A 14,372-nucleotide genomic window follows, 5' to 3' on the forward strand; every position below is an offset into this window, starting at 1 on the left:
GTCCTTTTTCAGCACATAAATCTACAAGCTCTTCACCATTTCCATTTACAACACTGAACACCCCATGTATACCAATTATTCCCTCAACTGCCACATTACTCACCTTTGCATTCAAATCACCCATCACTATAACCCGGTCTCGTGCATCAAAACCACATATATATACATATATATATATATATATATATGAGATGTTTGAGGACAATGTGTGGTGTGAGGTGGTTTGATCGAGTAAGTAACGTAAGGGTAAGAGAGATGTGTGGCAATAAAAAGAGCGTGGTTGAGAGAGCAGAAGAGGGTGTTTTGAAATGGTTTGGGCACCTGGAGAGAATGAGTGAGGAAAGATTGACCAAGAGGATATATGTGTCGGAGGTGGAGGGAACGAGGAGAAGAGGGAGACCAAATTGGAGGTGGAAAGATGGAGTGAAAGGGATTTTGTGTGATCGGGGCCTGAACATGCAGGAGGGTGAAAGGAGGGCAGGGAATAGAGTGAATTGGAGCAATGTGGTATACCGGGGTTGACGTGCTGTCAGTGGATTGAATCAAGGCATGTGAAGCGTCTGGGGTAAACCATGGAAAGCTGTGTAGGTATGTATATTTGCGTGTGTGGACGTATGTATATACATATATATATATTTTTTTTTTTTTTTTTTTTTTTTTTTATACTTTGTCGCTGTCTCCCGCGTTTGCGAGGTAGCGCAAGGAAACAGACGAAAGAAATGGCCCAACCCCCCCCCCATACACATGTACATACACACGTCCACACACGCAAATATACATACCTACACAGCTTTCCATGGTTTACCCCAGACGCTTCACATGCCTTGCTTCAATCCACTGACAGCACGTCAACCCCTGTATACCACATGACTCCAATTCACTCTATTTCTTGCCCTCCTTTCACCCTCCTGCATGTTCAGGCCCCGATCACACAAAATCTTTTTCACTCCATCTTTCCACCTCCAATTTGGTCTCCCTCTTCTCCTCGTTCCCTCCACCTCCGACACATATATCCTCTTGGTCAATCTCTCCTCACTCATTCTCTCCATGTGCCCAAACCATTTCAAAACACCCTCTTCTGCTCTCTCAACCACGCTCTTTTTATTTCCACACATCTCTCTTACCCTTACGTTACTTACTCGATCAAACCACCTCACACCACACATTGTCCTCAAACATCTCATTTCCAGCACATCCATCCTCCTGCGCACATCTCTATCCATAGCCCACGCCTCGCAACCATACAACATTGTTGGAACCACTATTCCCTCAAACATACCCATTTTTGCTTTCCGAGATAATGTTCTCGACTTCCACACATTTTTCAAGGCTCCCAAAATTTTCGCCCCCTCCCCCACCCTATGATCCACTTCCGCTTCCATGGTTCCATCCGCTGACAGATCCACTCCCAGATATCTAAAACACTTCACTTCCCCTGAGGTGGAATGATGGAGTGAAATTGAATTAAACAATTGGAGCTTGAACATACAGGAGGGTAAGTGTTGTGCAAGGAATTTTGTGAATTGGAACGATCTGGTATACCTGGATGGACATGCTTTGAATGAACTTAACCAGGGCATGTGAAACTTCTGGGGTAAACCATGGAAAGGTTTTTGGGGCTTGGATGTGGATAGGGAGCTGTGGTTTCGATGCATTACACATGACAGCTCAAGAATGTGGCCTTTTAGTATCTATTCCTGGCACTACATCACTGAAGCAGGGGGTAGTGATGCTGTTTCCTGTGGGGCAGGGTAGCACCGGGAATGGATGAAGGCAAGCAAGTATGAATATGTGACTCTTTATATATGTAGATGTCTGTTTATGTGTATGTATATGTATGCATATGTGTATATTTTGTTATGCATATGTATGTATATGGGCATATGCTGAAAAAGGAGAGGTGATTGGGAATACCTGGCTTGAAAAGAGAGATATTCATAAGTATATGTATGTGATTAAGAGAGATGGTCAGAGGGTGTTATTGGATTACATGGTAATTGATAGCCATGTAAACGAGATACTTTTGGATGATAATGTGCTGAGAAGGGCAGCCGGAGGGATGTCTGATCACTATCTTATGGAGGCGAAAAGAAGAGAGAATGTTCGGGAGAAGAAAGTGTTGAGAGTATGTAACCTTGGAAAGGAGACTTGTGTGAGGAAGTACTAAGAGAGATTGAGTATAGAATGGTAAAAGGTGATAGCAAATGATGCAAGGGAAGTGGGGGAGGAATGGAATGTATTTAGGGAAGCAGTGATGGCTTGCACAAAAGATGCATGTGGCATGAGAAAGGTGGGAGGTGGACAGATTCGAAAGGGTAGTGAGTGGTGGGATGAAGAAGTAAGATTGTTAGTGAAAGAGAAGAGAGAGGCATTTCTATGATTTTTGCAGGGAAGTAGTGCAAATGACCGGGTGATGTATAAAAGAGGTCAAGAGAAAGGTGCAAGAGGTGAAAGAGAGGGCAAATGTGAGTTGGAGTGAGAGAGTATCATTAAATTTTAGGTAGAATAAAAAAATGTTTATCCCTGGGGATAGGGAAGAAAGAATACTTCCCACTCATTCCCCATGTGTCATAGAAGGCGACTAAAGGGGACTAGAGCGGGGGCTACAAACCCTCCTCTCCTTGTATTTTAACTTTCTAAAAGGGGAAACGGAAGAAGGAGTCATGCGGGAGTGCTCATTCTCCTCGAAGGCTCAGATTAGGGTGTCTGAATGTATGTGGATGTAACCAAGATGAGAAAAAAGGAGAGATAGGTAGCATGTTTGAGGAAAGGAACCTGGATGATCTGGCTCTGTATGAAATGAAGCTTAAGGGTAAAGGGGAAGAGTGGTTTGGGAATGTCTTGGAAGTAAAGTCAGGGGTTGGTGAGAGGACAAGAGCAAAGGAAGGAGTAGCACTACTCCTGGAGCAGGAGTTGTGGGAGTATGTGATAGAGTGTGAGAAAGTAAACTCTTTATTGATATGGGTAAAACTGAAAGTGGATGGAGAGAGATGGGTGATTACTGGTGCCTACGCACCTGGTCATGAGAAGAAAGATCATGAGAGGCAAGTGTTTTGGGAGCAGCTGAGTGAATGTGTTAGCAGCTTTGATGAATGAGATCGGGTTATAGTGATGGGTGATTTAGATATTTAGCAAAGATGAGTAATGTGGCAGTTGAGGGTATAATTGGTGTACATGGGGTGTTCAGTGTTGTAAATGGAAATGGTGAAGAGCTTGTAGTTTTGTGTGCTGAAAAAAGACTGATGATTGAGAATACCTGGTTTAAAAAGAGAGATATACATAAGTATATGTATCTTAGTAGGAGAGATGGCCAGAGAGCGTTATTGGATTATATGTTAATTGATTGGCATGTGAAAGAGAATTTTGGATGTTAATGTGATGAGGGGGCAACTGGCGGGGTGCCTTGTGGAGGCAAAGGTGAAGATTTGTAGAGGTTTTCAGAAAAGAAGAGAGAAAGTTGGGGTGAAGAGGGTGGTGAAAGTAAGTGAGCTTGGGAAGGAGACTTGTGTGAGGAAGTAGCAAGAGAGATTGAGTAAAGAATGGAAAAAGGTGAGAGCAAATGAAGTAAGGGGAGTGGGAGAGGAATGGGATGTATTTAGGGAAGCAGTAATAGCTTGTACAAAAGATGCTTGTGGCATGAGAAAGGTGGGAGCTGGGCAGATTAGAAAGGGTAGTGAGTGGTGGGATGAAGAAGTAAGATTGTTACTGAAAAAGAAGAGAGAGGTGTTTAGATGATTTTTGCAGGGAAGTAGCACGAATGACTGGATGTATAAAAGAAAGAGGCAGGAGGTGAAGAGAAAGGTGCAAGAGGTGAAAAAGAGGGGGAATGAGATTTGGGGTGAGAGTATCATTAGATTTTAGGGAGGATAAAAAGATGTTTTGGAAGGAGATAAATAAAGTATGTAAGACAAGAGAACAGATAAGAACATCGGCGAAGGGGGCTAATGGGGAGGTAATAACAAGTGGTGTTGAAGTGAGGAGATGGTGTGAGTATTTTGAAGGTTTGTTGAATGTATTAGATGATAGAGTGCAGATATAGGATGTTTTGGTCGAGGTGGTGTGCAAAGTGAGAGGGTCAGGGAGAATGATTTGGTAAACAGAGAATAGGTAGTGAAAGCTTTGCGGAAGATGAAAGCCAGCAAGGCAGCAATATTGGATGGTATTGCAATGGAATTTATTAAAAAAGGGGGTGACTGTGTTGTTGACTGGTCGGTAATGATATTCAGTGTATGCATAGTTCACTGTGAAGTGCCTCAAGATTGGTGGAATGCATGCATAGTGCCATTGTACAAAGGCGAATGAGATAAAGGTGAGTGCTCAAATTACAGGGGTATAAGTTTGCTAAGTATTCCTGGGAAATTATATGGGAGTGTATTGATTGAGAGGGTGAAGGCATGTACAGAGCATCAGATTGGGGAAGAGCAGTGTGGTTTCAGAAGTGGTAGAGGATGTGTGGATCAGTTGTTTGCTTTCAAGAATGTATGTGAGAAATATTTAGAAAAATGGATGGATTTGTATGTAGTATTTATGCATCTAGAGAAGGCATATGATAGAGATGCCTTTTTGGAAGGTATTAAGAGTATATGGTGTGGGAGTTAAGTTGCTAGAAGCAGTGAAAAGTTTTTATCAAAGATGTAAGACGTGTACGTGTAGGAAGAGAGGAAAGTGATTGGTTCCCTGTGAATGTTGGTTTGCGGCAGGGGTGCGTGATGTCTCCATGGTTGTTTAATTTGTTTATGGATGGGGTTGTTAGGGAGGTGAATGCAAGAGTTTTGGAGAGAGGGGCAAGTATGCAGTCTGTTGTGGATGAGAGATTTTGGGAAGTGAGTCAGTTGTTGTTTGCTGATGATACAGCACTGGTGGCTGATTTGGGTGAGAGACTACAGAAGTTGGTGACTGAGTTTCATAAAGTGTGTGAAAGAAAGCTGAGAGTAAATGTTAATAAGAGCAAGGTTATGAGGTTCAGTGGGTTGAGGGACAAGTTAATTGGGAGGTAAGATTGAATGGAGAAAAACTGGAGGAAGTGAAGTGTTTTAGAATCAAGGAGTGGATTTAGCAGCAGATGGAACCATGGAAGCAGAAATGAGTGAGAGGATGGGGGAGGGGTGAAGGTTCTGGGAGCATTGAAGACTGTGTGGAAGGCGAGAATGTTATCTCGGAGAGCAAAAATGGGTATGTTTGAAGGAATAGTGGTTCCAACAATGTTATATGGTTGTGAGGCATGGGCCCTAGATAAGGTTGTGCGGAGGAGGGCGGATGTGTTTGATATGAAATGTTTGAAGACAATATGTGGTGTGAGGTGGTTTGATCAAATAAGTAATGAAAGGGTAAGAGAGATGTGTGGTAATAAAAAGAGTGTGGTTGAGAGAGCAGAAGAGGGTGTTTTGAAATGGTTTGGACACAGAGAGAGAATGAGTGGGAAAAGATTGACAAAGAAGATATATGTGTCAGAGGTGGAGGGAACGAGGAGAAGTGGGAGACCAAATTGGAGGTGGAAGGATGGTGTGAAAAAGATTTTGAGCGATCGGGGCCTGAACATACAGGAGGGTGAAAGGCGTGCAAGGAATAGAGTGATTTGGAAAGATGTGGTATACCGGGGTCGATGTGCTGTCAATGGATTGAACCAGGGCATGTGAAGCGTCTGGGGTAAACCATGGAAAGTTCTGTGGGGCCTGGATGTGGAAAGAGAGCTGTGGTTTCGGGCATTATTACATGACAGCTAGAGACTGAGTGTGAATGAATGTGGCCTTTGTTGTCTTTTCCTAGCGCTACCTCACACACATGAGGGGGGAGGCGGATGTTATTCCATGTGTGGCGAGGTGTCGATGGGAATAAATAAAGGCAGACTATGAATTATGTACATGTGTATATATGTATATGTCTGTGTGTGTATATTTATGTATACATTGAGATGTATAGGTATGTATATTTGTGTGTGTGGACGTGTATGTATATACATGTGTATGGGGGTGGGTTGGGCCATTTCTTTCGTCTGTTTCCTTGCGCTACCTTGCAAACGCGGGAGACAGCGACAAAGCAAAATAAAAAAAAAATGTATATGTATGTGTACATTGAAATGTATAGCTGTGTATATGTGCTTGTGTGGGCGTTTATGTATATACATATGTATGTGGGTGGGTTAAGCCATTCTTTTGTCTGTTTCCTCAAGCTACCTTGCTAATGTGGGAGACAGAGACCAAGTATAATAATAATAAAAAAGATGTTTTGGAAGGAGGTAAATAACGTGTGTAAGACAAGAGAACAAATGAGACCATTCTTGAAGGGGACAAATGGGGAAGTAATAACAAGTAGTGATGGTTAGATGGAGTGAGTATTTTGAAGGTTTATAGGATGTGTTTGATGATTGAGTGGCAGATATAGGGTGTTTTGTTTGGGGTGGTGTGCAAAGTGAGAATGAAAGCAGGCAAGGCGGCAAGTTTGGATTGTATTGTAGTGGAATTTATTAAAAAAGGGGGTGAATGTGTTGTTGGTTGGTTGGTAAGAACATTCACTGTATGTATGGATCATGGTGAAGTGTCTGAGGATTGTCAGAATTCATGCATAGTGCCATTGTATAAAGGCAAAGTGGATAAAGGTGAGCGTTCAAATTACAGTGGCATAAGTCTGTTGAGTATTCCTGGGAAATTATATGGGAGGGTATTGAGTGAGAGGGTAAAGGCATGTACAGACCATCAGATTGGGGAAGTGCATTGTGGTTTCAGATGTGATAGAGGATATATGGATCAGGTGTTTGCTTTGAAGAATGTGTTTGAGAAATACTTAGAAAAACAGGATTTGTATGTGGCATTTATGGATCTGGAGAAGGCCCATGATAGGATTGATAGAGATGCTTTGTGGAAGGTTTTAAGAGTATATGGTGTGGGAGGTAGGCTACTAGAAGCAGTGAATTTTTTTTACCAAGGATGTAATGTATGTGTACGAGTAGGAAGAGAGGAATGTGATTGGTTCCCAGTGAATGTCTGTTTGTGGCAGGGATGTGTGATGTTTCCATGGGCGTTTAATTTGTTTATGGATGGGGTTGTTAAGGGAGGTGAATGCAAGAGTTTTGGAGAGAGGGGCAAGTACGCAGTCTGCTGTAGATGAGAGACCTTGGGAAGTGAGTCAGTTGTTGTTCGCTGATGATACAGCACTGATTCGGGTGAGAAACTGTAGAGGTTGGTGACTGAGTTTGGTAAAGTGTGTGAAAGAAGAAAGTTGAGAGTGGATGTGAATAAGAGCAAGGTTTAGTAGGGCTGAGGGACAAGTTATTGGGAAGTAAGTTTGAATGGAGAAAAACTGGAGGAAGTGAAGTATTTTAGATATCTCCAAGTGGACTTAGCAGTGGATGGAACCATGGAAGCAGAAGAGAGTCACAGGGTGGGGGAGTGGGGGGCGAAGGTTCTGGGAGTGTTGAAGAATGTGTGGAAGGTTAGAACGTTATCTCGGAGAACAAAAATGGGTAGGTTTGAAGGAATAGTGGTTCCAACAATGTTATATGGTTTCGAGGCATTGGCTATAGAGAGGATTGTATGGGGGAGGGGGGGGGGTGTTGGAAATGAAATGTTTGAGGACAATATGTAGTGTGAGGTGGTTTGATTGAGTAAGTAATGAAAGGATAAGAGGGATGTGTGGTATTATATAGAGTGTGGTTAAGAGAGCAGAAGAGGTTGTGTTGAAATGGTTTGTACTCATGGAGAGAATGAGTGAGGAAAGATTGACAAAGCGGATATATTTGTCAGAGGTGGAGGGAATGAGGAGAAGAGGGAGACCAAATTGGAGGTGGAAGGATGGAGTGAAAAAGATTTTGGGCGATCGGGGCCTGAACATACAGGAGAGTGAAAGGCGTGCAAGGAATAGAGTGAATTCGAACAATGTGGCATACCGGGGTAGACGTGCTGTCATTGTTTTGAAGTAGGGCATGTGAAGCGTCTGGGGTAAACCATGGAAAGGTGTAAGGGGCCTAGATGTGGAAAGGGAGCCGTGGTTTCAGTGCATTACACATGACAGCTAAAGTCTGAGTGTGAATGAATGTGGCATTTTTTTTTTTTTTGTCTTTTCCTGGCATGAAACTTTAAACCTCATTCCTGTATGTCAATGAGGAGAAAGATTAATATGATCTCACAGTATATGAAGTTGCCATTTTATAAGGTGTTGGACTGGTTTCTGTAATACAATATCATCAATTTCTCTTACTTTTGATTCTTTAATTTGATTTAACAGTCACCATTTCCACAGAACACAGTAGTGAGTACACTAATTGTTGTGGCATGGTGCACACATGATTTGAAGTATTTTTATAAATCTTTTTTTATTTTTCTAATTTTTTCAGATAATCAAGGGTTTGCCAATAGAAATTGAAAAAACATTTTTTTCTTTGGACATTTCAGTATCTTGAATTGCAAAAAACAGTGGTGTTAGTATATATTGGACCTCAGCTGAAGTATGAATCAGTACTTTGGGTACCTTACTTGAAGAACCATTTATGTATTCAACTGATTGAAAAAGTCCAACAGAGTGCAATAAAGAATGATCATAAAATAATGGAGTTGAATTAGAGGGATAGGATATGAACTACAAATTCTCTTATGCTGAAGTAGAGAACAAAGAAAAGAGACATGATTAGAGCTTTTAAGGTTTGTAATCATTTTGACAAAGTTGATATTTTATAGTAAGCAGCAGTTTGATATTAGGAATGTTAGTTCATCTAGAGGATGTGGCAAGTGTCTTAGTAAATCAGAAAAGATGTGAAGTAGTGCTTTTGTAATAAGGAAGTTGTTTTGGGGTGGAGCAAATTAAGTTAAGAGACAAGGGATACATTCACTACAAAAACTTAACAACACCGTTGATTATAAAGTAAATTTATGAGATGGGGTCCCATGAATGTAAAACACCATCCCTTTACTGTACAATTTCTGAATTGCACAACTTACTTATGATTTCTTTAAATTCAGTAGTAATAGAATCATGAAAAGGCTCAACAAGAAACAAAAAGCAAGAAATGAGCTAGAAATTATTTTTTTCTAGTAATAAAGTGATAAATGAATGGGAGAAGCTACTCAAAGAAACACTGAATGCAGAGAGTGAAGAAAGTAAAGAAAGTCCTCTCCATTATTCAGTTATCACAGACACACACATGCATGAATAAAATTTTTATGAAATCTTTTTCAAATTCTGTTCAAATAAATACAAAGCCTGTTTTAACCATGATGAATGTGCAGCATTATATGTTTTCCACTTTCTTAGCGTTGAGTTTTTTGTAGATAAGTGAACAACTTAAGGCTGAACACTTTTCTGCTTGAGAGTTTAAATGTTTATTGCAAATTTTGCAAAAGAGGTCACTTGAGAATATCCTTGATACTTTAAAAAAATTTAGTGAAACTACAAATTCCTTACATTGTGTGGCTGATAAGGCTTTTGACCATTGGCCTTCATGATTGATTAATATTTTGGAAATTAATGTCATCTCTTTTAACCGATTTTTGCTTATCTTGTAACATTTCTTGTGAAAATAATTTCACTCAGCAGATATTTCATTAATTACAGATTTTTTTTCAGTCCTAGTTTCTTGAATTATAGATTGATATTTTTTCTTGGCTGTGAATGATTTTGGATGTATAACTTTTTGTTTGTAGCAGCTGCTTTTAAACATTTCAGATGCACATCTTACATGTGAGCACTTTGAGCTGTACCTGCAGACATGTTTGCTTGCTGAATCTTCCTGCACCTTCGAGGTAAGCACAGAAAATTATGAAATATTGAAGTAATTTGTAAGGTTGCATTAAAGCGAAATAGTGATTCTCCATCAGAGAATAGGACATCCCTGCCCTTGCTTTCCTGTAGGGTTAGATTCCCTAATTCTGGAAAATTAATTCCTTTGGAAATTCCATGACTGTATGCACTTGACTCATCTTATGTAATTAGTAGATGATTTAATGTTGATTGTTAGATTGTTGGTTAAAGATTGAAATTAAGAGAAAATGATGATACTGTATTAAAAATACCAGTGCAACACCTTATAAAAGGGCAATTTCTTACACTATGAGTGCATGCTAATCTTTGTCCTCATTGACTTAAGGGATTGTGGTTTATATCTCCACACTGAAAGGATCTAGCATATTATGGCCCTAGATAGATCTTGTTCCTGATTAGCATGAATTTAGAATGTGGTTACTTGTTTTGTTAATCTTGATTTTATGTAGGAGACCTTTTTTTCTAGACTGGTTGAGCATGTGACGTCCTTCCTTACATATTCTTTGCCGTGTGAGTATTTCTTAATTCTGGGCCTTTGTTCTAGGTTAGAAAGCATTCTAAATCTATGAGCCAAAGATCTACTGTTTCTCATGTTCATTTTGCATGGATTCTCTATATTTGAAAGGTTGTTTAGAAAGGGATGTTTTCTGGCAGATGTATTGATAGATGTTATTGACATTTATGCTTTTGGTTAACTACAACTGGAAATGTATTATTTCAGGTGTTAATGTAAGTAGAATAGATATTAGAAACAGAAACAGTTATGGAAAGGTAAGGTATGGAATTTTGTAAGTGGGTCTAGTTGTGCCATTATCTCAGGATCTCATGCAAACCTAGAGTTCTAGAATAGCTCTTAGTGGTTTGGAAACATTTCTCTCTCACTTATAGATGTATCCTTGTGAGGATTTAAGTGAGAATGTCCAGAGTAGGGGTTAAAACACTATGTCATTCTTCATAATAAGGTATATTAGGATTCATCCTCCAGCCAACATGATGCCTGTGAGGTCAGCTGATGGTCTTTAGGGCATGATGGTGAGGTAGTGACTGTAATGATAATTATTATAATTATTATTTTGCTTTGTCGCTGTCTCCCGCATTAGCGAGGTAGTGCAAGGAGACAGACGAAAGAATGGCCCAACCCGCCCACATACACATGTATATACATACATGTCCACACACGCAAATATACATACCTAGACATCTCAATGTACATATATATATATATACACACGGACATATACATATATACACATGTACATAATTCATACTGTCTGCCTTTATTTGTTCCCATTGCCACCTCGCCACACATGGAATAACAACCCCCTCCCCCCTTATGTGTGCGAGGTAGCGCTAGGAAAGACACCAAAGGCCCCATTCATTCACACTCAGTCTCTAGCTGTCATATAATAATGCACCGAAACCACAGCTCCCTTTCCACATCCAGGCCCCACACACTTTCCATGGTTTACCCCAGACGCTTCACATGCCCTGGTTCAATCCATTGACAGCACGTCGACCCCGGTATACCACATCGTTCCATTTCACTCTATTCCTTGCACACCTTTCACCCTCCTGCATGTTCAGGCCCCGATCACTCAAAATCTTTTTCACTCCATCTTTCCACCTCTAATTTGGTCTCCCACTTCTCCTCGTTCCCTCCACCTCTGACACATATATCCTCTTGGTCAATCTTTCCCCACTCATTCTCTCCATGTGACCAAACCATTTCAAAACACTCTCTTCTGCTCTCTCAACCGCACTCTTTTTATTTCCACACATCTCTCTCACATTTACATTACTTACTCGATCAAACCACCTCACACCACATATTGTCCTCAAACATCTCATTTCCAGCACATCCACCCTCCTGCGCACAACTCTATCCATAGCCCACACCTCGTAACCATACAACATTGTTGGAACTGCTATTCCTTCAAACATACCCATTTTTGCTTTCCGAGATAATGTTCTCGACTTCCAAACATTCTTCAAGGCTCCCAGAATTTTCGCCCCCTCCCCCACATTATGATTCACTTCCGCTTCCATGGTTCCATCCGCTGCCAAATCCACTCCCAGATATCTAAAACACTTTAGTTCCTCCAGTTTTTCTCCATTCAAACTTACCTCCCAATTGACTTGACCCTCAACCCTACTGTACCTAATAACCTTGCTCTTATTCACATTTACTCTTAACTTTCTTCTTTCACACACCTTACTAAACTCAGTCACCAGCTTCTGCAGTTTCTTACATGAATCAGCCACCAGCGCTGTATCATCAGCGAACAACAACTGACTCACTTCCCAAGCTCTCTCATCCACAACAGACTGCATACTTGCCCCTCTTTGCAAAACTCTTGCATTCACCTCCCTAACAACCCCATCCATAAACAAATTAAACAACCATGGAGACATCACACACCCCTGCCGCAAACCTACATTCACTGAGAACCAATCACTTTCCTCTCTTCCTACACGTACACATGCCTTACATCCTCGATAAAAACTTTTCACTGCTTTTAACAACTTGCCTCCCACACCATATATTCTTAAAACCTTCCACAGAGCATCTCTATCAACTCTATCATATGCCTTCTCCAGATCCATAAATGCTACATACAAATCCTTTTGTTTTTCTAAGGATTTCTCACATACATTCTTCAAAGCAAACACCTGATCCACAATCCTCTACCACTTCTGAAACCACACTGCTCTTCCCCAATCTGGTGCTCTGTACATGCCTTCGCCCTCTCAATCAATACCCTCCCATATAATTGACCAGGAATACTCAACAAACTTATACCTCTGTAATTTGAGCACTCACTCTTATCACCTTTGCCTTTGTTCAATGGCACTATGAACGCATTCCGCCAATCCTCAGGCACCTCACCATGAATCATACATACATTAAATAACCTTACCAACCAGTCAACAATACAGTCACCCCCTTTTTTAATAAATTCCACTGCAATACCATCCAAACCTGCTGCTTTGCCGGCTTTCATCATCCGTAAAGCTTTTACTACCTCTTCTCTATTTACCAAATCATTTTCCCTAACCCTCTCACTTTGCACACCACCTCGACCAAAACACCCTATATCTGCCACTCTATCATCAAACACATTCAACAAACCTTCAAAATACTCACTCCATCTCCCTCTCACATCACCACTACTTGTTATCACCTCCCCATTAGCCCCCTTCACTAAAGTTCCCATATGCTCCCTTGTCTTATGCACTTTATTTACCTCCTTCCAAAACATCTTTTTATTCTCCCTAAAATTTAATGATACTCTCTCACCCCAACTCTCATTTGCCCTCTTTTTCACCTCTTGCACCTTTCTCTTGACCTCCTGCCTCTTTCTTTTATACCTCTCCCACTCATTTGCATTTTTTCCCTGCAAAAATCGTTCAAATGCCTCTCTCTTCTCTTTCACTAATAATCTTACTTCTTCATCCCACCACTCACTACCTTTTCTAATCAACCCACCTCCCACTCTTCTCATGCCACAAGCATCTTTTGCGCAAGCCATCACTGCTTCCCTAAATACATCCCATTCCTCCCCCACTCCCCGTACCTCCTTTGTTCTCACCTTTTTCCATACTGTACTCAGTCTCTCCTGGTACTTCCTCACACAAGTCTCCTTCCCAAGCTCACTTACTCTCACCACTCTGTTCACCCCAACATTCTCTCTTCTTTTCTGAAAACCCCCACAAATCTTCACCTTCACCTCCACAAGATAATGATCAGACATTCCTCCAGTTGCACCTCTCTGCACATTTACATCTAAAAGTCTCTCTTTCTTGCATCTATCAATTAACACGTAATCCAATAACGCTCTCTGGCCATCTCTCCTACTTACATAAGTATACTTATGTATATCTCACTTTTTAAACCGGGTATTCCCAATCACCAGTCCTTTTTCAGCACATAAATCTACAAGCTCTTCACCATTTCCATTTACAACACTGAACACTCCATGTATACCAATTATTCCCTCAACTGCCACATTACTCACCTTTGCATTCAAATCACCCATCACTATAACCCGGTCTTGTGCATCAAAACCACTAACACACTCATTCAGCTGCTCCCAGAACACTTGCCTCTCATGATCTTTCTTCTCATGTCCAGGTGCATATGCACCAATAATCACCCATCTCTCTCCATCAACTTTCAGTTTTACCCATATCAATCTAGAATTTACTTTCTTACACTCTATCACATACTCCCACAACTCGTGATTTAGGAGTAGTGCTACTCCTTCCCTTGCTCTTGTCCTCTCACTAACCCCTGACTTTACTCCTAAGACATTTCCAAACCACTCTTCCCCTTTACCCTTTAGCTTCGTTTCACTCAGAGCCAAAACATCCAGGTTCCTTTTCTCAAACATACTACCTATCTCTCCTTTTCTCTCATCTTGGTTACATCCACACACATTTAGACTCCCCAATCTGAGCCTTCGAGGAGGATGAGCACTCCTCGCATGACTCCTTCTTCTGTTTCCCCTTTTAGAAAGTTAAAATACAAGGAGGGGAGGGTTTCTGGCCCCCCGCTCCCGTCCCCTTTAGTCGCCTTCTACGACACGTGAGGAATGCGTGAGTAGTATTCTTTCTCCCCTATC

General features: G+C 41.0%; 1 protein-coding gene across 1 annotated transcript in view; it reads left to right on the forward strand.

The window, feature by feature from the left end:
- LOC139765309 (uncharacterized) overlaps window positions 1-14,372 on the forward strand; it is a 135,769-nt gene that overhangs the window by 75,829 nt on the left and 45,568 nt on the right. Inside the window, exon 3 of the mRNA XM_071692696.1 lies at window positions 9,655-9,731. Coding sequence (XP_071548797.1) covers window positions 9,655-9,731 — 77 coding nt within the window. The remainder of the gene's footprint in view (window positions 1-9,654; window positions 9,732-14,372) is intronic.

This window comes from Panulirus ornatus, chromosome 54 (assembly GCF_036320965.1).
Source record: "Panulirus ornatus isolate Po-2019 chromosome 54, ASM3632096v1, whole genome shotgun sequence".
Classification (NCBI taxonomy): Eukaryota; Metazoa; Arthropoda; class Malacostraca; order Decapoda; family Palinuridae; genus Panulirus; species Panulirus ornatus.